Here is a 26,118-nt window from a genome sequence, read left to right as displayed (position 1 = left end):
TCACAACGACAGGTTCTTCCGTCATGACTATGGCCTGTTCACGACCCCCTCTTAGCTCCTTCCCAACTTTCTGGAGGTGCCTCTCAGGATCCCGCTTTTATGTATTTCACATCTCAACACAGAGTGACCACGACCACGGATCGTAGCCCTCTTTTACACACAAGCAGTAGAACCTTCTGGAAGGGCATATGTCACTGGCCCATCAGGGCTACATACAGTGTCTTAACCCTGGCCCTGCAGTTCCTTTCCTCAGCTACTGGAGGGCCCACCACTCCAGCCCCCCTGCTCCCACCCCTGCCCCCGCCCCCAGCCCTGTTCTCCTCCAAACTCCTCAGGTGGAATAAGGGCTCCAGGGATCTTTACACATTCCTGTCGTGCAAAATCAAATCGTCAGAGTGCACAGGAGAGAAACTTACTTGGGATAACATTTCCTAAAGGAGAAATGCTTTAGCAGTGAGTAAGTACCCGTTATAACCAGAGGTGGTCCTGGAGCTACATAAAGGTCGCTGCCTGGCAAGTTGGGGGTGGGTGGAGGCGGCTGCTGGAGGCAGAACAAACGCGGGGGGTGCAAGTTCTGACAACTGGATTTACTGGAGTTTTCTTTCTCTTACAGACTGTTCAAATGACCTCTGCTCTCTGCAAAAATATCGGGTGGCTAACATTTACTGAGTGATCAGGGAATAAGTTGTTTTCTGTACTTTCTCATTTAATCCTCAGACTAGGTAGATATTACTATTTATTTCATTTTATAGACATGGGCACTTAATCTCAGTAACTTGCTGAAAGTCATAGAGCTGGGATACACATTTCAGGTTTAACTGCAAAGTCAGTGTTTCTATATATAAATAGAAGGTAGGATTCACCTCTGAAGCCATTGCCATTTCTACTCTGATATCTGAAGTGAGGTTTCCTGCAGGGTTGAACCGTGTTGTATTTAGGTTGGTGAAAAGCACTGTGTCAGGGCTCAGCAGTTTGAGCTGTAGTGCATTCCCCAGGCAGTGTAAAGACACACGCGCCCTCACACAGGGGCCCTCACACACCTGCCCTCACACAGGGGCCCCCGAGAGAGCAGGTGGTCATCCTTTCTTGGAGAAGTGCCAGCCCTGCTCTGTTCACCAGCTCTTTCTGGTTTAGTGCTTCCCTTTTTATCACTCATCATCATGTAATGCGTGTGTTTTATATTCAAATGCTACATGCACTGTGTATGGCTCTTCACTAAGACAGAAGACGAGGTACAAGAACAGTAAGGGACCATCCCCCCCAGGAGAACAGGGATAAGTGAAAAAGCAGGCAAGGCAAGGGGTGTGGCTCTGCTTCAGAGGACCCACACAGTGCAAAAATGCAGCACGGGACAGTTGGACCTGGCTAGGCAGCTGGGTAAACAGAGAACCAACTAGAAAACGAAGGAAATGGGGGGTAGGGGACGGGGAAGAACACAGCTCCACTCCAGGTGACGTGGCACATCTCCAAAGGCACCTGAGTCTTTCCAAACATAAAGATTGAATTTAAGGAAGTGAAGGGGAACCAGGGTTATTCTTCCCCGAAGATTTAGAGGGCAGATTTCAGACCTCCTTATTCTCCTTTCTCTATTGATCAAATCATAAAGAGATAAAAGCTTCCATCTGAGCTGTGCTATGCAGAAGAGCTGAGGGGAGGGGCAAGAAATAGAGAGTGTGGGTGGCCACTGGCTTCCCGGTCAATATTTGCCAAGTCCAGACCAGCGAGTTCATTCTGGCAGATGGCACGGGGACAGTGCTCACCCCCTAGCTGCTCACATCCAGAGCCTCTCCTCTTGGAGGTCCTTTCCATGAGTCATAGGTTTAAGCAACTCGATTCCAGGGCATACTGTCTGGGCATCGGCAGCTCCCTGGGACTCCCGACCCTGAACCTGGGCCCTGACCTCCATGCCAGAGGGGAAGCTGGTGGTTTTCCTTGCGTCTGATATCCCTGAAAGCAGAGCAGAGTTGAAACATACACTACGGATCTCAGAGGAAGACCTGAGCATCCTTCCCCAAGCCTGAAATTCCTTTGACGATGCCAGATCTCTTTAAAAAAAATAAGCGCGGAGTTCACACTTTATACTCTAAAATATCTGGCTTTTGGTTTACACGTGGAACTGTTTCCCAGCCTATTTCCTGTTGTAGGAGGAACTCTCCAGTAAGGCTGGTCCTGTGTGTTCTGTGGTTTCACACAGTCCTCATCTTCTAGATCCCAGCCTCCTTGGGGGAGAATGCTGAGTCTCAGGATGGAATAAAGTGGATATCCCTACTTCCCCTCACCCCTGCTTTCTCACCCTTTCCTGTTGCATCCCCAGTGTATCACACTGAACAAAGACTTGGGGATCCAGACATATGGCTGGCAGTGGCCTGAGACCAAGAGGAGGGGAGCCGCCATCTCTACTCTGGGAAAAATGAGCTGGAGAAGAGGAATAAGCATGGACGTGGGAGACCCTGAGGCCAGCATGTCACCATTTAACCTCCTGATGATGGTACTGCCTGTGTGGTTATAGCCTGCCCCACCCCCAGGGCTCTGGATTCAGGGCTCCAGCAGCACCCTGATGCACCCGTACCCCCACAGCCACACTGCTCCCCATCAGATGTCAGGCCGAGAGGAAAGGGGCACCATGGAAGGGACGAGGCAGGGGCAGCCCTTGGTGGAGTCTGCATGCCTCTCAGACCAGCACTGCTTCCCACTCCTGCTAGAGATGTGATGGGCTGCATGCCCTCTGCCAAACAGAGCTTCGTTTGTGATGGGTTTTAGATTTGTACAGTTTGGAGACGTTTAAAAAAGGGAAGGGACGGGATAATTTTTACAGATATTTCCCTCAGCCTTTCCCTCCTAAGTCCTGCACCGCCCTCACCGATGCCAAGAGAGCCTGGAGGAATTAGCAGACCCTCTAGTTCACCCTGCTTGTTTCAGAGGCTGGAAAGGCATCTGGACCCTGAGCCCCCCACCCCATGCTCCCCCACGCTCTGTGTGCCCTGTGCCCTTCCCCAGCTGTGCTCGGGTGGCGGAGGACAACCTCCCAAACAGAAGGTGGAGTCGAGGTCAGCGCTAGGAGTTACTGTTCAGGGGTGGCACTGAACCAAAGGCTGCAAGTGGGCAAATTATGGAAAACATCAGCTGGGGTCAGACTGAGGTGGAAAAGGTCCTCTTGGACCTCTTGGAAAAGGTCCAGGCTCCCCAGGATCATGCTGCTGGGGTTTGAGGCCCCTCGGATGATCCCTTAGCTGCCCTCCTTGCTGCTTCTCCAGTCCTCCTGGTTTGCACTCTAGCTGGAGTGGGTGGTTCTGAACAGCTAAGAATGCCATCTGCCCTCCCCTCCGAGATGTGGACTGGGGGTGCCATGGCCTTTATCCAGCCGCTGACCACAGCTGGGTGGGCTCTGGCTTAGGAGGGGCCGTCTCTCCTATCTCCAGCATTCTACTTGCTCTCATTCTCCCGCTGCTTTTGCTGCACCCAACTGCCTTCCTAAGTGTCTGTCAACCTCTGACACTATCACCCAAAGAAGTGGGCTGGTCCATCAAACCCCTCTACTTGAGAAGGAATAAGAAGAATAACAACAGTGAGAGAAGATAACATTTATGGGGTTTCATGTGTCAGGCATGCATCACTTTACTTTATTCTTACAACTATTCTATAAGATGAGTCCTAACGTTCTGTTTGGAGAAGGCAATGGCACCCCACTCCAGTACTCCTGCCTGGAAAATCCTATGGACAGAGGAGCCTGGTAGGCTGCAGTCCATGGGGTGTTGAAGAGTCGGACACGACTGAGCGACTTCACTTTCACTTTTCACTTTCATGCATTGGGGAAGGAAATGGCAACCCACTCCAGTGTTCTTGCCTGGAGAATCCCAGGGATGGGGGAGCCTGGTGGGCTGCCATCTATGGGGTCGCACAGAGTCGGACACGACTGAAGCGACTTAGCAGCAGCAACGTTCTGTTTTATTTTTTGGCCTCACCCCATGCATGTGGGTTCCTAGTACCCTGACCAGGGATTGTACCCCCTGCATTGGAAGGGTGGAGTCTTCACCACCAGACTGCCAAGGAAGTCGCCAACAACTGTATTTTAAAATGAGGTCATTAAGGCTCAGAGACGTTAAGTAACTAGCTTAACATTCAACAGCTTATGAGAGTGTACCCAAACCCTTGTCCCTCAGCTCTAGGATTTAGCACCTCCTTGTTGCATTATGACCCCTGGGCCTGGAGAGCCAGGACACATGTGAAAAGCATATCCAAGCGCAGAGTCAAGGGGTGACATGGGGGCCAGGTTGGGCTCCTCTCAAACACTAGCCTCTGATGCCACGTGTGGCCACAACCTCCCCAGCATTTGAAGATAAACATTTGCTCTTCCTGGTCTGTCTGCCCGACGCAGACCTGCTGCTGGTTTTCCAGGAACCACAAACTCTTGTGATTTGAGTCACTGCCTTAATAATGCAGGCCCTCTATGTCGCCTGCTCCACAAACATCTGTTCTCTATGTCTGGGCGACTCTCAGGCCAGTGTGCCCAGCCATCAGGATGGAAATGAGTGTCAGTTCCCTTCAGTCCCTGGCGATGACCCAGCAGGTGGTGGTCAGCCAACCTAGCAGTCCGAGAGAAGTCTCAGAGAAGCGTGCGTGTTAGGCCTCATCCTGGGCTCAAATCTCCATCTGTTTCCCCAGGGTGACCTCTGTCATTCTGCCCAGCTGCTGGCATCTTACATATTTTTTTTCAAGCTCTCTGAACTCCTGACGATAAGAAGAGGGTGCCCCACCTTGACTTGGAGTGGGACGATCTTAGAGGACACGTCACTTACTTCTAGGAGGGGTGATAATTATCAGAGAGACCTAGGACTGCGTGGTGCTTTACAGGTTGGTAAATTCCATCCCCAGCACCGGCTCCTGGATCTTTGTTTCAGTGCTGGCCTCGTGCCGAAGGCCTCGATATGAAAATCTGCTCGGTCTGCAGTGGTCAGTGCAGACCAAGCAAGTGGCCAGGATGGCAGGACCAAATCACAGCTCCGGGATGTGAGGGGGATCTTGCACAGCAATGAGGTAAAGATCTGGGTGTGTCACTCTGCTTTCTGTGAGTCAGTATTTTCACACCTCCTTCTCTTAACCTCAAAAACGTTTTCTTCCCCACGATGCACAGTGAACCTTGCAGCATCTTTCCCCAATAGTGTTCCCGTCTGGAATCTGCTTTGGACTTTTAGAGTCACACCCCGAGAGTGCTCCGCCATGCATTTTCTTGGCTCTTGGCCTCAAAAGAAAGCCACCATGGGCCCCAGCACATCTGAGCCTTCAGTATCCAGTTGGGAGGCTGTTGGACAGATTGCTGCTGGCTGTACCTCTTGTGGAGATGTATTCTGTGGTTTATTTGCTCAAAGCTTTTCTGGGTGGCAGCTCAGTGAGCTGAGTTCTTATTCCAAAATTAACACGAAGCCTCAAAACAAATTTTCCCCCTACTGCAAGCTAAAAATACAACTCAGCAGTTGACTCACGTCCCCACTGCTGTTTGAGTAACTAGGTGGGCGTGAAGCCACCATGAAGGTGATGTCATTGTTCCCAGGACAGTGAGCCAAGGACACAAGGAGAGAGCCTGGAATCTGCCCCTTTGCGGGGTGCCAGCAGGGTTCCCTCTAATGGGACTGCTGTCCAAAAGGACTCTTAGCTTCCTGGCCTTCCTACATGTTCTGAGGGTGCAAGAAGGGGTAAGTGATGCATTCTGACTACCAGAGATCTAGCCTGGTCAAATCATTTCTGTCTCTGTTTGTGACGAAGTGATAGTGGGGCAGTGGTAGCTTCTGGCCACCAGAGGGCAACAAGCAGAAGGCAACAGGATTCTGTCACAGGGTCTGCTCAGTTCCTTAGTCGTGTCTGACTCTGCAGCCCCATGGACTGTAGCCTGCCAGGCTCCTTTATCCATGGAATTGTCCGGACAAGAATACTGGAGTGGGCTGCCATTTTCCAAGGCTAAATGTCACCTATTCCTTTCATCCTGGGTGGACTCCTCTATCTGTAGGCTCATGTTTGATAGCACATTTATCATATTTCACATAATTGTTCTAAAATATGACTAGATAAATTTCACTCTATTTTAAGGGAATTTACTCAGTCTCAGAGGTGACAATGAGAGGTAATTCAAGGGGTATCATTTCATTCTCCCTTCCTCTGGGGTTGAAGCAAGTGAAACTGTCCCTCCAAAATTTGAACTGTGCTTAAGTGGGTCTTAAGTGTGTTTAGAATTTGAACTGGGCTTCCCTGGTGGCTCAGTTGGTAAAGAATCCACCTGCAATGCAGGAGACCTGGGTTCGATCCCTGGGTTGGGAAGATCCCCTGGAGGAAGGCATGGCAACCCATTCCAGTATCCTTGCCTGGAGAATCCCCATGGACAGAGGAGCCTGGGGGGCTACAGTCCATGGGGTCGCAAAGAGTCGGACACGACTAAGCGACTTTCACTTTCTAAGTGTGTCTGGCCCACTTGGGCATTGAAGGCACCGTCCAGATAAACGGCCCACCAAGAGGGCATGTCCACGTGGATGAGGACATTTAGTTTTAGATATCAGTGTTATGGCAGTGTTAGCTGAGGGCTCTGGGCTGCAGGGACTGTGAGAAGCAGGCTGAATACATCACCCCTTCCCTAAGGGGGACCCCAACCGGCACGCAGTTTAGGGAATGCTTGTTGAAATGCTTGAAATGAAAGGTGCTTTAATGAACGCTTGTCTAGAATGGTTCGCAAGCAAGAAGGTTTGCAAGGCACCCCAAGAGCCTGGCCCTTGGCTGGGCTCCTTTTCTGCTGCAAATCAGAAGGAGAGTGGTTAGCAGCTTAGGCTGAACGGTCCAGCACATGGAGTTAAGCAAGCCGATGGGCAGGTTTTGGCTGGCGTGACTGAGTGAGGGAGGAAGACAGAGAATAAGGAACTTACCCTCACTCCCATGAACCTGTCCCTGAGAACGATCCATGAGAGCAAGAACACAAAAGCTTTGTTGCAGCAGAACAATACGGAGACATCCGTAGTGTTTATTTTCTTTATTGCATGTAAGTACAGGTAGTTTGTGAGTGTCCAAAGAACACCAAAGGGTGCTGCCTTGGTAAAAAACACCTTCAAAGTCAAGCCATTGTCTCCAAAAAATCGACAGCATTCCCTAAAACAAGGAAAGAGAGGCAGTGTTATTATATTCTTGGGTTGAGACAGATCATTTTTATCCCCCTCTACCCAGTTTTGTTTGTTTGTTTGTTTTTAGCAGATGCAGGAAGGGGTGGAGTCCTTTTATTTATTATTATATTTTAGCAACGTCTTTCTACCAAAGCCCTTCGACCTAGTCCACTGAAGAAAGCACTGCACGAGGCTCCCAGCACAAGGACTGGCCACTGTGGATGATTCCTTTGGCCCATGTTGGGTATGGAATGGTTGGTTTCGGAGAAGGTCATGGTGGAACCATTTGATCTGAAGAAGCCCCAGTTCCACGGTGACCACCTAAGGGATCCTGCTCCTTGGTTAGTAAAAGAAGGAAGTCTCTAGACCAGGAAGTCTCTAGGCCTTACTTCTCAGGGGCCTGGACACTCAAAGAGAACTCCCCAAAACATATTTTTAAAAAATTTGCCTCCAAATGAAGTTGTCTCTGGGATCAGGGAGTGGCATTCATTTCTTGGGCACATCTAATACATTTTGTCTATTTTATCTATTTTATCAAAATGTACAGTGTTAACTGTACATTTTCTCCATGAGGGCCTTTTTAGTTGGTCATTTCACGTGTGGAAGGTCCTCTCCCCACGTCATCTGAGAGGTGATCACAAGAAGGATGAACAGATCCAAGAGCTCAGTGGCTTAAGAGAGAAGATGAGGAAACACCTGCAGACAAACGGTTTCCAACATCACCTTTCCAGAATCTAGGGGAAGGATCACTGGTATTTGAAAAACTGCTTGAGAAAAAGAAAGCCAACCTTGCTCAGGCAGAAGTGGATGGAGGGGAGGAGGTGGGGGGCAGAGGGTGTGAACAGAGGACTAAGTGGCTGGCTCTGCAGACAGCTGCCCGCTGCCCTGCCCAGGAGCAGAAAGCATCATTCTGCTGGGCTGGATGAGCCAGGCCAAGGAGAGGGACGTGAGAGGAATGCTCCCATAGCCATCACAGCCCAAGCTCACAGCAGGGCCCAGTGTGGCCCAGATACCAGCAAGTGAGGAGGGGAGAAAAGATGGAACTAGAACAAGTCAAATACACTAAGGTGGAGAACAGCCACAGCCCAGGCCACCTATTAATAACATGAAAATGCCACAATCAAGGAGAAAAATGAAAACAAAAGTCAAAGGGGATTGGATGCAATTGTAAATGTAATTTGATTGTTCTTTCCATCAATCTAAAATGCAACTTGCCTTTGTTCATTACATCCATAGAAGAAACAGAAAGCTCATCACTGTTTGCTGAACTCTGTGCTGCTTCTAAACCAGCAACAGGCAAATCAGTCAAATCACTAAATTTACCGAGAAACCATTTCAACTGCATTGACTCCATTTTGGCTTTCTATGAACGGAACTTTCATCTAATTGACATGATATTTCTGTTTGCCCTTTAATTTTCATACAATAGTTCAGTTGCACTTTCCATGCACTTTTCTCCAGCCCCTATTTGCAAAAGTCTTCCTTCTTCCCAGAGAAGAGCAAGGAAAGATAAGGAGGCCTTCTTCAATGAACAATGCAAGGAAATAGAAGAAAACAACAGAATGGGAAAGACTAGAGATATAATCAAGAAAATTAGAGATACCAAAGGAATATTCCATGCAAGAATGGGCACAATAAAGAGCAGAAATGGTAAGGACCTAACAGAGGCAGAAGAGGTTAAGAAGAGATGGCAAGAATGCACAGAACTATACAAAAAAGATCTTAATAACCCAGAGAACTATGATGGTGTGGTCACTCACCTAGAGCCAGCCAGACATTCTGGAGTTCAAAGTCAACTGGGCCTTAGGAAACATCATTACAGACAAAGCTAGTGGAGGTGATGGTAATTCCAGCTGAGCTGTTTCAAATCCTAAAAGATGGTGCATTAAAGTGCTGCACTCAATATGCCAGCAAATTTGGAAAACTCAGCAGTAACCACAGGACTGGAAAAGTCAGTTTTCATTCCAGTTCCAAAGAAATGTTCAAATTACCGGACAATTGTGCTCATTTCACACGCTAGTAAGGTTATGCTCAAAATCCTTCAGCTAGCCTTCAGTAGAATATGAAAAGAGAACTCCCAGATGTACAAGCTGGGTTTAGAAAAGGCAGAGAAACCATAGATCAAATTGCCAAAATCCAATGGATTACAGAGAAAGCAAGGGAATTCCAGGAAAACATATACTTCTGCTTCATTCATTATGCGAAAGCCTTTGACTGTGTGGATCATAATAAATTGTGGAAAATTTTTAAAGAAATGGGAATACCAGACTACCTTACCTGTCTCTTGAGAAACCTGTATGCAGGTCAAGAAGCAACAGTTAGAACCAGACATGGAACAACAGACTGGTTCCAAATTGGGAAAGGAGTACGTCAAGGCTGTATCAGTTCAGTTCAGTTCAGTCACTCAGTTGTGTCCGACTCTTTGTGACCCCATGAATCACAGCACACCAGGCCTCCCTGTCCATCACCAACTCCTGGAGTTCACTCAAACTCATATCCATTGAGTTGGTGATGCCATCCAGCAATCTGATTCTCTATCGTCCCCTTCTCCTCCTGCCCCCAATCCCTCTCAGCATCAGAGTCTTTTCCAATGAGTCAGCTCTTCGCATCAGGTGGCCAAAGTATTGGAGTTTCAGCTTTAGCATCAGTCCTTCCAATGAACATCCAGGACTGGTTTCCTTTAGGATGGACTGGTTGGATCTCCTTGCAGTCCAAGGGACTCTTAAGAGTCTTCTCCAACACCACAGTTCGAAAGCATCAATTCTTCACTGCTCAGCTTTCTTCACAATCCAACTCTCACATCCATACATGACCCCTGGAAAAACCATAGCCTTGACTAGATGGACCTTTGTTGGCAAAGTAATGTCTCTGCTTTTGAATATGCTATCTAGGTTGGTCATAACTTTCCTTCCAAGGAGTAAGCATCTTTTAATTTCATGGCTGCAGTCACCATCTGCAGTGATTTTGGAGCCCCCAAAAATAAAGTCTGACACCATTTCCCCTGTTTCCCCATCTATTTGCCATGAAGTGATGGGACCAGATGCCATGATCTTTGTTTTCTGAATGTTGAGCTTTAAGCCAACTTTTTCACTCTCCTCTTTCACTTTCATCAAGAGGCTTTTTAGTTTCTCTTCACTTTCTGCCATAAGGGTGGTGTCATCTGCATATCTGAGGTTATTGGGATTTCTCCCATATTGTCACCCTGTTTATTTAACTTATATGCAGAGTACATTATGCAAAATGCTGGACTGGATAAAGCACAAGTTGGAATCAAGATTGCTGGGAGAAATATCAAACACTTCAGATATGCAGATAATACCACCCTTATGGCAGAAAGTGAACAGGAACTAAAGAGCCTCTTGATGAGGGTGAGAGAAGAGAGTTAAAAAACTGGCTTAAAACTCAACATTCAAAAAACTAAGATCATGGCATCCAGTCCCATCACTTCATGAAAAATAAAAGGGGAAAAAGTGGAATCAGTGACAGATTTTATTTTCTTGGGCTCCAAAATCACTGCAGACGGTGACTGCAGCCATGAAATTAAGAGACCTTTGTTTCTTGAAAGGAAAGCTATGACAAAAAGCAAAGATATCACTTTGCTGACAAAGATCTATATAATCAAAACTATGGCTTTTCCAGTAGTCTTGTACCAATGTGAGTGTTGGACCATGAAGGAGGCTGAGCACCAAAGAATTGATGCTTTTGAGCTGAGGTGCTGGAGAAGACTCTTGAGGGTCCCTTGCACTGCAAGGAGATAAGCCAGTCAATTCTAAAGGAAATCAACTCTGAAGATTCATTGGAAGGATTGATGCTGAAGCTGAAGCACCAGTACTTTGGCCAGCTGATGCAAAGAGTTGAGTCATTGAAAAATACTGATGCTGAGAAAGACTGAAGGCAAAAGGAGAAGAAGGCGGCAGAGGATGAGATGGGTTAGATAGCATCACCAACTCAATGGACATGAATGTGAGCAAACTCCAGGAGATAGTGAAGGACAGGGAAGCCTGGTATGAGGCAGGCATGGGATTGTAAAGAGTTGGATATGACTGAGCGATTGAACAACCACTTCCTTTTATCAGGGATGGTGACCAGGGGCAGCTTCCTTCATGTTTGTGATCATGAAGGCTCACAAAAAAGTGATGTCAGTCCCTTGAGTATGATCAGTAGGAAAGACAAGTATTTTTTAATGTCATTAATATCAGTGGGCTTCCCAGGTGGCACAGTGGTAAAGAATATGCTTCCTACAACAGGAGATGCAAGAGTTGCTGGTTCGATCCCTGGGTCAGGAAGATCCCCTGGAATAGGAAATGGCCAGCCATTCCAATATTCTTGCCTGGGAAATTCTATGGACAGAGGAGCCTGGCGAGATACAGTCCATGGGGTTGCAAAGAGTTGGACGTGACTGAGCACATACACCTTGGAATTAAACTTAGAGGTTAGCCTTCCAAAGGGAACGTAACACAAGGAGGATTTCCAAGTTTCCCCTATTATAAAAAATGAGTCATGTTGTGGCAGGGGGCCATACAAAGTCAACTCAGATATCTCCTCTCTGAGAATTTATGTTTGACTCATCCGAAGTGCAATGGCTGTTGAAGTGGCAGATGGGGAACAAGTATGGCTGGGTAATGAACGTGAACAGTGCAGGCTGCCGATCGGAAGTAAGGAGGAGAGAATGCCCAGATGGTGCATTGGTAAAGAATCTGCCTGCCAGTGTTGGAGGTGCAAGAGATGCCGGTTCGATCCCTGGGTTGGGAAGATTCCCTGGAGTAGGAAACAGCAACCCACTCCAGTATTCTTGCCAGGAAAATCCCAAGGACAGAGAAGACTTCTGGGCTACAGTCAATGGAGTTGCAAAGGTCAGACATGACTAAGCACACACTCAGAGTGGGACTACATCCCAGAGATGGAAAAGGCATGATTTCTAGGCCCAGCAGAGCTCTGTTGGCCCTTTGAGGATTCATGGTCAGGGGATTACAGATCAGGTGGGTAGATTTTGGTTCAAATGAGACTAAGATGATTGGCCCCTGAGTCAGTAAACCTGAGTTGTTTTCAGATCAAAGACTATGTACTAAGCCATGTCAGCTGGCTTGGGTATATGACCCACATACACCCTTGATAGGAAAGGAACCCAAGATAGATGATGAGCACAAATCCATTTCTGCCAAAGACCTCTTCTTGGTACACCAAGAATAGAGGATAGTAGACACTCTCTTGAGTGCTTCCACTTGGCTGACACAACAGTCTAACACCATTCATTCCTGGCAGGACAAAGGCCTGAAGCTGGCAACTTACTCCTTAGCATACCCAAGCCCTTCAGGTCCTACCAGCCTAAATCATGTTGGCCAAGATTTCAATGTGTTTGCTTCCAATCCTGCTTGTGTCCACTGTTCTTGGTTGTTCAAGTGCATAATTCAATTAAATATTTCCTAAATCAATGAAGTGTGACTGAGAAAAGTATGACTGTGCTTTTCTACGAAATTTATGTTGAGAGCTTCAAGGAACACTTAATAAAAGGAATTCGCTAAAATATCACTGCTGAATTAGGTGTAGATGAAACAACATTCAGAAAACTAAGATCATGGCCTCTGGTCCCATCACTTCATGGGAAATAGATGGGGAAACAGTGGCTGACTTTATTTTTTGGGGCTCCAAAATCACTGCAGATGGTGACTGCAGCCATGAAATTAAAAGACGCTTACTCCTTGGAAGGAAAGTTATGACCAACCTAGACAGCATATTAAAAAGCAGAGACATTACTTTGCCAACAAAGGTCTGTCTAGTCAAAGCTATGGTTTTACCAGCAGTCACGTATGGATGTGAGAGTTGGACTATAAAGAAAGCTGAGTGCAGAAGAATTGATGCTTTCGAACTGTGGTGTTGGAGAAGACTCTTGAGAGTCCCTTGGACTGCAAGGAGATCCAACCAGTCCACCCTAAAGGAAATAAGTCCTGGGTGTTCATTGGAAGGATTGATGCTAAAGCTGAAACTCCAATACTTTGGCCACCTGATGCAAAGAGCTGACTCATTTGAAAAGACCCTGATGTTGGGAAAGATGGAAGGCTGGAGGAGAAGGGGATGACAGAGGATGAGATGGTTGGATGGCATCACTGACTCAATGGACATGAGTTTGAGTAAACTCTGGGAGTTGGTGACGGACAGGGAGGCCTGGTGTGCTGCAGTCCATGGGGTCGCAAAGAGTCAGACACGTCTGAGCGGCTGAACTGAGCTGAAACACTGCGAAAGACAGGGAAAGCTATAAAAATCTGTAAGTTCTACACTTAAGTAATTTTAAAAATACCTATGTTCTTGGTGCTCTTTAAAGAACTCTCACTGGGATAGGTTGGTTTGGTGGGATAAGGATGGCTTATCATTTAAGTCAAATCAATAAGCATCTGCTTATCACTTGTTACAGTCACAATTCTAGACAAGGCACTGTAGCTGATACAAAACAAGTAAATAGTCCCTCTTTTTGAAAGATTATGGTAAAATTGGGGAGATAAGACTGATTCCTCAAAAGGAAGTAATGCAAGTTTAAATAAAATTACCTATTAAGTAGCGTGGAATATAATAGTGCTATAGAATTCCTATCTAGTGGCAAGAGTTGGACTGATTGGAGAAGGTCTCCTAAAAGATAAAGTTGTGAGTTGAACCTCGAAGGATAGTTGGCATTCCAGGTGGTTCAGTGATCATGAATCTGCCTACCAAGCAGGAGATTAAGTTTGATCCCTGACTGGGAAGATCCCCTGGATAAGGATTTCCCAATTCTAAGGAATCCAAAAAAAGGATTTTCTTTCCTGGGAAATCCCATGCATAGAAAAGCCTGGAAGGCTATAGTTCAGGGGGTCACAAAGAGTTGGACATGACTTAGCAACTAAATAACAACAACAACAAAATTGAAGGATAGTTAGGATTCATACAGTTTGGGTTAGGGAGGAGGTAACATCCATAGAGAGAGAAGAGAAGAAATTGTATCCGTGACACAATAATAAATGGTTATAAAAATGGCAGTAATTTTTCAAATTAAATATAGAGTAGCCACATTTAAAAAATTAACAGAAGGGGGAGGAGCCAAGATGGCGGAGGAGTAGGACGGGGAGAACACTTTCTCCCCCACAAATTCATCAAAAGAGCATTTAAAAGCCGAGTAAATTCCACAAAACAATTTCTGAATGCTGGCAGAGGACATCAGGCACCCAGAAAAGAAACCCAAGTCTTCGAAAGGAGGTAGGAAAAAATATAAAAGACAAAAAAAGAGACAAAAGAAGGAGGGACAGAGTTCCGTCCCGGGAAGGGAGTCTTAAAAAGAGAGAAGTTTCCAAACATCAGGAAACCTTCTCACTGCCGAATCTGTGCCGAGCTTTGGAAGCACAGAGGGCAACATAACAGGGAGAAAAAATAAATAAACAATTAAAACCTGCACATTGCGAGCCCTGTGGTAACTCACCCAGTGGAGAAGCAGCACAGACGCCTGCACATGCCATTAGCAAGAGGGGCCTGGGCAGGGAGGTGCGGCGTGGGCTGCATTGCTTAGAGTAAGGACCTGGCCTGAATACCCTGAGTGCTATCTGAGCGAAATAATTTGGGCTAGCAAACCAGACTGTGGGATATCTATCATCACGCGAAAAGCCAGTCCTAACCTAAGACACCGCCAGGCCCGTGCACGGAACAAAGGACTGAACAGAGATAGCCGGCTACAGACCATCCCCCTTCCGTGACAGGCAGCCAGAGCGGAAGGGGGCATTCGCAGCCCCAGAGAGACATTATCTATAAAACTGTAAGCAGGCTTCTTTGCTAACTAAAACTTCTTGGGGGTCTGGACGGTCAACATCTCCCTGAGAAGGTGCGCTGGTTGTACACCTAGATAACTGAGTGGCGGGGAGGCGATAAGTCGCAGCAATCGCGCTCGCCAAACACCTCATCACCGGAGCTGCTCGGACCTGGGAAGGGCACAAAACGCAGGCCCAACCAAGTCTGCGCCTCTGAGGACTACCCGAGTGCCTGAACCTGAGCGGCTTGGACCTGGGAGGTGCAGACAGCCCAGGGCCAGCCTCGGATGGTTCCCAGCGGAACAACCTAGAGCCCGAGCAGTGTGGGCAGGGAGGCTACATGCGCCGTGAGCGGGGGCAGACCCAGTGTGGCTGAGGCACTGCGAGCACACGCCAGTGTTACTTGTTTGCAGCATCCCTCCCTCCCTTCCCCACAGCGCGACTGAACAAGTGAGCCTAAAAAGAAAAAAAAAAAAGTGTCCTCCACCTTCCCCTTTGTGTCAGGGCAGAAACCAGACACTGAAGAGTCCAGCAAACAGAAGAAGCTATAACAGAGGGAACCGCCTTGAAAGCTACAGGCAATAGATTAAAACCCTGTGGTTACTACCGACTACATAGGAAGGGGCTTATAGATCTTCAGAAATAAAAGTCGGACCAAGAAACTAGCCAAAAATGAGCTGAACCCACAATACTCACAAAAAAACCAGAGAAAGTCCTCGTTATATTTTTACTATTTTTACGATCATTCTTTCTTTCTTTTTTTTTTTTAAATTTTTTTAAAAAAATTTAAGTCCTCTATTATTCCTTTAATTTTCACTTTTATAACCTATTACTTTGCAAAAAAAAAGACCCTATTTTTTTTCTTCAGCAAACTTCATATATATATTTTTTATAATTTTTTGACCTTGTTTTTTTTTTTTTTTCTTTTCTTTACCATTGTATTTTTGAAATTCCAAGCTCTACTCTAGATTTTTAATTTTAGCTTTTTGGTATTTGTTATCAATTCTGTACCTATAGTTTTTTTATAATTTCTGTGACTTTTTTTTTCTCTGTTTCTTTCTCTCCTTTTTATATAACATTGTATATCTGAAATTCCAAACTCTACTCTAGATTTTTAATTTATGCTTTTTGGTATTTGATATCAATTTTGTACCTGTATTTTCTTTATAATTTTTGCGACATTGTTTGTTTTTGTTTGTTTGGTTTTTTTTCTTCTCTCTTTCTTTTTCTTCTTCTTTTTTTAACATTGTATTTTTGAAATTCCAAACTCTACTCTAGATTTTTAACTTCTGCTTTTTGGTATTAGTTATCAATTTTGTACCTATTTTTTCTTTATAATTTTCGCGACCTTGTTTGTTTTTGTTTGTTCGTTTTTTTCTCTCTTTCTTTTCCTTCTTCTTTTCTTTAACATCGTATTTTTAAAATTCCAAACTCTACTCTAGATTTTTAATTTTTGCTTTTATGTATTTGTTACCAATTTTGTACCATTAAGAACCCAATCTTCAGTACCCATTTTTCACTAGGGAGCGAGATTACTGGCTTAACTGCTCTCTCCCTTTGGACTCTCCTTTTTCTCCACCAGGTCGTCTGTGTCTCCTCCCTAACCCCTCTCTACTCAACCCAACTCTGTGAATTTCTGTGTGTTCCAGATGGTGGAGAACACTTAGGGAACTGATTACTGGCTGGATCTGTCTCCCTCCTTTTCATTCCTCCCATTTATCCTCCTGGCCACCTCTGCCACCTTCCTCCTTCTTCTCTTCTCTGTATAACTCTGTGAACAACTCTGAGCGGTCCAGTTGTGGAGTGCACATAAGGAAGAGATTACTGAATAGCCCACTCTCTCCTCTATTGACTCCACCTCATCTAATTCGGGTCACCTCTAACTCCCTCCTCACTCTTCTCTTCTCCATATAACGCTGTAAACCTCTCTGGGTGACCCTCACGGTAGAGAAACTTTTGATATTTAACATAGATGTTTTATCATTGGTGCTGTATAGAAGGAGAAGTTTTGAAACTACTGTAAAAATAAGACCAATAACTGGAAGCAGGAGGCTTAAATCCAAACCCTGACTCCAGGGAATTCCTGACTCCAAGGAACATTAATTGACAGGAGCTCATCAAACGCCTCCATACCGACACTGAAAACAAGCATCACACAAGGGCCAACAAGTTCCAGGGCAAGACATACCAGGCAAATTCTCCAGCAACAAAGGAGCACAGCCATGAGCTTCAAGATACAGGCTGCCCAAAGTCACCCCAAAACCATAGACATCTCATAACTCATTACTGGACACTTCATTGCACTCCAGAGAGAAGAAATACAGCTCCACCCACCAGAACACTGACACAAGCTTCCCTAACCAAGAAACCTTGACGAGCCACCTGTACAAACCCACACACAGCGAGGAAATGCCACAATAAAGAGAACTCCACAAACTGCCAGAATACAGAAAGGACACCCCAAAATCAGCAATTTAAACAAGATGAAGAGACAGAGGAATACCCAGCAGATAAAGGAACAGGATAAATGCCCACCAAACCAAACAAAAGAGGAAGAGATAGGGAATCTACCTGATAAAGAATTCCAAATAATGATAGTGAAATTGATCCAAAATCTTGAAATCAAAATGGAATCACAGATAAATAGCCTGGAGACAAGGATTGAGAAGATGCAAGAAAGGTTTAACAAGGACCTAGAAGAAATAAAAAGAGTCAATATATAATGAATAATGCAATAAATGAAATTAAAAACACTCTGGAGGCAACAAATAGCAGAATAACAGAGGCAGAAGATAGGATTAGTGAATTAGAAGATAGAATGGCAGAAATAAATGAATCAGAGAGGATAAAAGAAAAACGAATTAAAAGAAATGAGGACAATCTCAGAGACCTCCAGGACAATATTAAACGCTACAATATTCGAATCATAGGGGTTCCAGCAGAAGAAGACAAAAAGAAAGACCATGAGAAAATACTTGAGGAGATAATAGTTGAAAACTTCCCTAAAATGAGGAAGGAAATAATCACCCATGTCCAAGAAACCCAGAGAGTCCCAAACAGGATAAACCCAAGGCGAAACACCCCAAGACACATATTAATCAAATTAACAAAGATCTAACACAAAGAACAAATATTAAAAGCAGCAAGGGAAAAACAACAAATAACACACAAGGGGATTCCCATAAGGATAACAGCTGATCTTTCAATAGAAACTCTTCAAGCCAGGAGGGAATGGCAAGACATACTTAAAATGAAGAAAGAAAATAACCTACAGCCCAGATTATTGTACCCAGCAAGGATCTCATTTAAGTATGAAGGAAAAATCAAAAGCTTTTCAGACAAGCAAAAGCTGAGAGAATTCTGCACCACCAAACCAGCTCTCCAACAAATACTAAAGGATATTCTCTAGACAGGAAACACAAAAACGGTGTATAAATTCGAACCCAAAACAATAAAGTAAATGGCAACGGGATCATACTTATCAGTAATTACCTTAAATGTAAATGGGTTGAATGCCCCAACCAAAGGACAAAGACTGGCTGAATGGATACAAAAACAAGACCCCTACATATGTTGTCTACAAGAGACCCACCTCAAAACAGGGGACACATACAGACTGAAAGTGAAGGGCTGGAAAAAGATTTTCCATGCAAATAGGGACCAAAAGAAAGCAGGAGTAGCAATACTTATATCAGATAAAATAGACTTTAAAACAAAGGCTGTGAAAAGAGACAAAGATGGTCACTACATAATGATCAAAGGATCAATCCAAGAAGAAGATATAACAATTATAAATATATATGCACCCAACACAGGAGCACCGCAGTATGTAAGACAAATGCTAACAAGTATGAAAGGAGAAATTAACAATAACACAATAATAGCGGGAGACTTTAATACCCCACTCACACCTATGGATAGATCAACTAAACAGAAAATTAACAAGGAAACACAAACTTTAAACGATACAATAGACCAGTTAGACCTAATTGATATCTATAGCACATTTCATCCCAAAACAATGAATTTCACCTTTTTCTCAGGCACACATGGAACCTTTTCCAGGATAGATCACATCCTGGGCCATAAATCTAGCCTTGGTAAATTCAAAAAAATAGAAATCATTCCAAGCATCTTTTCTGACCACAATGCAGTAAGATTAGATCTCAATTACAGGAGAAAAACTATTAAAAATACCAACATATGGAGGCTGAACAACACGCTGCTGAATAACCAACAAATCACAGAAGAAATCAAAAAAGAAATCAAAATTTGCATAGAAACGAATGAAAATGAAAACACAACAACCCAAAACCTGTGGGACACGGTAAAAGCAGTCCTAAGGGGAAAGTTCATAGCAATACAGGCACACCTCAAGAAACAAGAAAAAAGTCAAATAAATAACCTAACTCTACACCTAAAGCAACTAGAAAAGGAAGAAATGAAGAACCCCAGGGTTAGTAGAAGGAAAGAAATCTTAAAAATTAGGGCAGAAATAAATGCAAAAGAAACAAAAGAGACCATAGCAAAAATCAACAAAGCCAAAAGCTGGTTCTTTGAAAGGATAAATAAAATTGACAAACCATTAGCCAGACTCATCAAGAAACAAAGGGAGAAAAATCAAATCAATAAAATTAGAAATGAAACTGGAGAGATCACAACAGACAACACAGAAATACAAAGGATCATAAGAGACTACAACGTGGAAGAAATGGACAAATTCTTAGAAAAGTACAACTTTCCAAAACTGGACCAGGAAGAAATAGAAAATCTTAACAGACCCATCACAAGCACGGAAATTGAAACTATAATCAAAAATCTTCCAGCAAACAAAAGCCCAGGTCCAGACGGCTTCACAGCTGAATTCTACCAAAAATTTAGAGAAGAGCTAACACCTATCCTACTCAAACTCTTCCAGAAAATTGCAGAGGAAGGTAAACTTCCAAACTCATTCTATGAGGCCACCATCACCCTAATACCAAAACCTGACAAAGATCCCAGAAAAAAAGAAAACTACAGGCCAATATCACTGATGAACATAGATGCAAAAATCCTTAACAAAATTCTAGCTATCAGAATGCAACAACACATTAAAAAGATCATACACCATGACCAAGTGGGCTTTATCCCAGGGATGCAAGGATTCTTCAATATCCACAAATCAATCAATGTAATACACCACATTAACAAATTGAAAAATAAAAACCATATGATTATCTCAATAGATGCAGAGAAAGCCTTTGACAAAATTCAACATCCATTTATGATAAAAACTCTCCAGAAAGCAGGAATAGAAGGAACATACCTCAACATAATAAAAGCTATATATGACAAACCCACAGCAAATATTATCCTCAATGGTGAAAAATTGAAGGCATTCCCTCTAAAGTCAGGAACAAGACAAGGGTGCCCACTTTCACCATTACTGTTCAACATAGTTTTGGAAGTTTTGGCCACAGCAATCAGAGCAGAAAAAGAAATAAAAGGAATCCAAATTGGAAAAGAAGAAATAAAACTCTCACTATTTGCAGATGACATGATCCTCTACATAGAAAACCCTAAAGACTCCACCAGAAAATTACTAGAACTAATCAATGATTATAGTAGAGTTGCAGGATATAAAATCAACACACAGAAATCCCTTGCATTCCTATACACTAATAATGAGAAAACAGAAAGAGAAATTAAGGAAACAATTCCATTCACCATTGCAACGGAAAGAATAAAATACTTAGGAATATATCTACCTAGAGAAACTAAAGACCTATACATAGAAAACTATAAAACACTGGTGAAAGAAATCAAAGAGGACACTAATAGATGGAGAAATATGCCATGTTCATGGATTGGAAGAATCAATATAGTGAAAATGAGTACACTACCCAAAGCAATTTATAGATTCAATGCAATCCCTATCAAGCTACCAATAGTATTCTTCACAGACCTAGAACAAATAATTTCACAATTTGTATGGAAATACAAAAAACCTCGAATACCCAAAGCTATCTTGAGAAAGAAGAATGGAACTGGAGGAATCAACCTACCTGACTTCAGGCTCTACTACAAAGCCACAGTTATCAAGACAGTATGGTACTGGCACAAAGACAGAAATATAGATCAATGGAACAAAACAGAAAGCCCAGAGATAAATCCACGCACATACGGACACCTTATCTTTGACAAAGGAGGCAAGAATATACAATGGATTAAAGACAATCTCTTTAACAAGTGGTGCTGGGAAATCTGGTCAACCACTTGTAAAAGAATGAAACTAGAACACTTTCTAACACCATACACAAAAATAAACTCAAAATGGATTAAAGATCTAAACGTAGGACCAGAAACTATAAAACTCCTGGAGGAGAACATAGGCAAAACACTCTCTGACATACATCACAGCAGGATCCTCTATGACCCACCGCCCAGAATATTGGAAATAAAAGCAAAAATAAACAAATGGGACCTAATTAAACTTAAAAGCTTCTGCACATCAAAGGAAACTATCAGCAAGGTGAAAAGGCAGCCTTCAGAATGGGAGAAAATAATAGCAAATGAAGCAACTGACAAACAACTAATCTCAAAAATATATAAGCAACTCCTACAGCTCAACTCCAGAAAAATAAATGACCCAATCAAAAAATGGGCCAAAGAACTAAATAGACATTTCTACAAAGAAGACATACAGATGGCTAACAAACACATGAAAAGATGCTCAACATCACTCATTATCAGAGAAATGCAAATCAAAACCACTATGAGGTACCATTTCACACCAGTCAGAATGGCTGTGATCCAAAAGTCTACAAATAATAAATGCTGGAGAGGGTGTGGAGAAAAGGGAACCCTCTTACACTGTTGGTGGGAATGCAAACTAGTACAGCCACTATGGAGAACAGTGTGGAGATTCCTTAAAAACTGGAAATAGAACTGCCTTATGATCCAGCAATCCCACTGCTGGGTATACACACTGAGGAAATCAGAAAGGAAAGAGACACATGTATCCCAATGTTCATCACAGCACTAGCCAGGACATGGAAGCAACCTAGATGTCCATCAGCAGATGAATGGATAAGAAAGCTGTGGTACATATACACAATGGAGTATTACTCAGCCATCAAAAAGAATACATTTGAATCAGTTCTAATGAGGTGGATGACACTGGAGCCTATTGTACAGAGTGAAGTAAGCCAGAAAGAAAAACACCAATACAGTATACTAACACGTATATATGGAATTTAGAAAGATGGTAACAATAACCCTGTGTACGAGACAGCAAAAGAGACACTGATGTATAGAACAGTCTTATGGACTCTGTTGCAGAGGGAGAGGGTGGGAAGATTTGGGAGAATGGCATTGAAACATGTATAATATGATGCATGAAACGAATTGCCAGTCCAGGTTCAATGCACGATACTGGATGCTTGGGGCTAGTGCACTGGGACGACCCAGAGGGATGGTATGGGGAGGGAGGAGGGAGGAGGGTTCAGGATGGGGAACACATGTATACCTGTGGCAGATTTATTTTGATATTTGGCAAAACTAATACAATTTGTAAAGTTTAAAAATAAAATAAAATTTAAAAAAAAGAAAAAAAACTGGATTAAAAAAAATTAACAGAAGAGTTAGAATATAAAGTTGATTAATCTCAAGGAGTGGGAGAGAGTGAGAGAGAAAAACAAAGGAAAAAAAAAAGATAAAATGAGAAGGTCAAGCTAGAAGGTCTAATACTGAACTGAAAAGAACATTAGAAAGAGAAAATGGAAAAAATGAAATGGAGGAAATTACAAAACAAATAATTCAAGAAAGTTTTTTGGAACTATAGGATGTGAGTCTTCATAATGAAAAGGCTGATCAAGTACCAAGCAAAATGAATGAAAAACCATGACAAGGCATATACTTGTGGCGAAAAAGGGATAAAGATAAGACTTAAGGCTCCCTAGAGAAATAAAACTGGCCAAAGGATGCGCTCAATTGCTCAGTCTGACTCTCAGTCAGTCTGACTCAGTGTCTGACTCTTTGAGACCCCATGGACTGTAACCCACCAGGCTCCTCTGTCCATGGAATTTTCTAGGCAAGAATACTGGAGTGGGTTGCCATTTCCTTCTCCAGGGGATCTTCCAGACCCAGGGATAGAACCAAAGTCTCTTGTGCCTCCTGCACTGGGAGGTAGATTCTCTACCACTGTGCCTCCTGGGAAGCCCATATACCTGAAACTAATACAGCATTCCAAAATACTGGAGTGAGTAGCTGTTCCCTTCTCCAGGAGATCTTCCCAACCCAGGGATTGAACCCAGGTCTCCCACATTGAAGATGAATTCTTTACCAGCTGAGCCACAAGGGAAGCCCAAGAATACTGGAGTGGGTAGCCTATCCCTTATCTAGGGGAACTTCCCAGCCCAGGAATTGAACTGGGGTCTCCTGCATTAAAGGAGGATTCTTTACCAACTGAGATATCTGGGAAGCCCTGGGGCTAAAGGATAGGAAATCATAATAGCATCAGACAGCCAGGCAATAATGGCCTTAACAATTTTTCAAGGAAAATATTTTTCAAGTCAGAATTCTAAAATCAGCCAACCATCCATCCATCAAATGTGAGAATGAAATAGACATATCCTCAGTTAGGCAGTGCTCAAAACACGGTCTTGCAAGCTACAGAAGGATGGGTTACATTAAAACCAGGGTGTAAACCAAGCAAGAGGAAGACAGGGAAGCAGGGAACAGGCTCCAACACAGGCAGGACTGAACACTGGTCCTGGGATGGCAGACCAGGGAGTCACAGAGGCCCTGGGAGGGGAGGCTCCTCATTAAATCAGCACAGGGAACATGCTGACAGATTTTCGAGGTGGTGGAACGTTTTCAAAAAAATAGCAAGCATTAATGGAAATCAAGGTAAAGGCAATAAAAACAGGCAAATACTGCTGGCAGGAGAAACCGGAGTTCCTGGTAAAAGGAGACAGTCAATGAGTTAAATTTGCCCATTTATAATTAGCCAAAAACTGGGATAGCATTATGAGAGGACAGACTCAGGTGAAGAGGGGATGGGGCCTAACAGAAATCAATGCATCTAACTGTCATAAATATCCATAAGAACTGGGAGTGACTGAGAGTGAGCAGGTGTGGAGCAGGAGTTGCTATTTTTATGATAATTCTTTTACTGTTATTTTGCTTTTCCAAGATATGTACATGTATCAGTATTAAGTTGCTAAAAACTAAAAACTGTTTGAAAACGCATGAGAGGTTGCTGTGGCTGAAGCTGCCACGATGAGTGTCCTGAGACAGCTCTGAGGGGTGCAGTTTGAAAACCATAGATAGAGAGAAAACCTACTCTATTCTTTGACTGAACTCAGAAAATTAAGAGCTCCCAAAGAGTGCTGAACGAGGATGGGTACTCCTCTACCATCAGGGACGAGATCCTCACGGATGACGTAAAGCCTGGTTGAAGGCAGGGCACGTGTATCACCTTCGAGAAGGAAGAGGACCAGAATCCCAACATCATCTCAGCTGACATCATCTTATCATAAAGGAGAAACTGCACCCTTGCTTCCACAGGGAGAACGACAACCTCTTCTTTGTGATCTCCATCTCCTTGAGTAAGGCTCTGACCCACTACTCCATGGAGGTGAAGACCCTAGATGACTGTCTGCTCAACATCCCTGCCAGTAACATTGTCCACCCCAAGGACTACAAGAAGGTGCCAGGTAAGGGGATGTTGCCAGAGAACCCCATGAAGAAGGGGGATGTCTTCATTTTCTGCACCAGCCAGTTCCCTACCTGTCTCACACCCCAGCAGAAAGAGATGCTATGCCAGTCATTGCTGACCTGACTCTGGTGGACTGGGCCTGGAGCAGGGGAGGTGAAGGCTAGCTGGGCCTGACCAGCTCAGGTGTGCAATGGAGCCCGCCCACGGCACAGACATGACATGAGGATGGGATGGCATCCTCATGGAACTTTTAAACTGACACAATGAAGTTTTTGTTGTTGTTCAGGCGCTAAGTCATGTTTGACTCTGTGACCCCATGGAGTGCAGCACACCAGGCCTCTCTGTCCCTTTATATTTAAGGAAATAAAGTGTTTCTTTTTTCCTTTTAAAAAAAAGATGCTGTAACTCAGACAGATTAAGTGATGCTCTCAAGTTCAAGTTTGACTGAACTGCAGCCTGGGCTCACTCCTCAGTGAACACTCCCAATGGCCCCCTTTCTCTTCTGGATCCTTTCCATCACCATTAAACATGTCTAAGCCTCACCATCTGATGCTGGGAGGGATTGGGGGCAGGAGGAGAAGGGGACGACGGAGGATGAGATGGCTGGATGGCATCACCGACTCGATGGTCATGAGTTTGAGTGAACTCCGGGAGTTGGTGATGGACAGGGAGGCCTGGCATGCTGTGATTCATGGGGTCGCAAAGAGTTGGACACAACTGAGCGACTGGACTGAACTGAACTGAACTGAAGCCTCACCAAGCTTAATATTAACAAAATGCTCCCCCACCTAAAGCAAGAGCAAGCATCTCATCAACCCCTTTCCCTCTCTCCAGCCCTCTTTCAGAGCCAAGCTTTTAGAAGAGTCATGGCACTCATGTCCCCCATGACCACCTCTCTCACCCTCAGCTCACCCTAATTCAGTGTCTGCTCCCACCACTCACCCAAACCCCTAGATCGGTTACCAGAGACCTTCTGTTGCTGAATCAAATAGGCACTTTCAGGTCTTCATCTTACTCTTGGAAACCATCACTGACTGTTCCTCCCTGAAACACCCTTCTTGGCTTCCAACTCAGCACACTCCTCTGGGCTTCCTCCCACCTCTCCACACCCTCCCAAGGCTTCCTTGGTACCTTCCAGGGTTCTCTTCTAGTCCACTCTCTTATTACCCTGCAGACAATGACTGAAGCAATCTCATCTACAATCAAGGTTTCAAAGGCCAGCCAGTCACTGTCTAGTGAAGAAACTTCTCCAATCTGGTACCATCCGCATCCTGGACACCAGATGCTGAATGTTCAGCCTTTCCTAATGAATGCCCCATCTTCCCCTCAATGCTCAATCACCACAGTCAGTTCAGTTCAGTCTCTTAGTCGTGTCTAATTCTTTGTGACCCCATGGACTGCAGCACGCCAGGCCTCTCTGTCCATCACAAACTCCTGGAGCTTCCTCAAACTCATGTCCATTGCATCGGTGATGCCATCCAACCATCTCATCCTCTGTCATCCCCTTCTTCTCCTGCCT

At 44.2% G+C, this 26,118-nt stretch overlaps 1 protein-coding gene and 1 pseudogene across 2 annotated transcripts in view; one reads left to right on the top strand and one right to left on the bottom strand.

The window, feature by feature from the left end:
* The window catches only part of SLC35F3 (solute carrier family 35 member F3), a 426,467-nt gene that overhangs the window by 11,405 nt on the left and 388,944 nt on the right, over positions 1-26,118 (bottom strand). For both annotated transcript variants that reach the window (XM_027530750.1, XM_027530751.1), the window contains one exon: positions 6,906-7,125. In XM_027530750.1, coding sequence (XP_027386551.1) covers positions 6,906-7,125 — 220 coding nt within the window. The remainder of the gene's footprint in view (positions 1-6,905; positions 7,126-26,118) is intronic.
* Positions 11,735-24,722, top strand: LOC113885174 (annotated as a pseudogene).

This window comes from Bos indicus x Bos taurus, chromosome 28, assembly GCF_003369695.1.
Source record: "Bos indicus x Bos taurus breed Angus x Brahman F1 hybrid chromosome 28, Bos_hybrid_MaternalHap_v2.0, whole genome shotgun sequence".
Classification (NCBI taxonomy): Eukaryota; Metazoa; Chordata; class Mammalia; order Artiodactyla; family Bovidae; genus Bos; species Bos indicus x Bos taurus.
The sequence above is the reverse complement of the archived record's forward strand: the minus strand, read 5'-3'. Positions and strand labels throughout refer to the sequence as shown.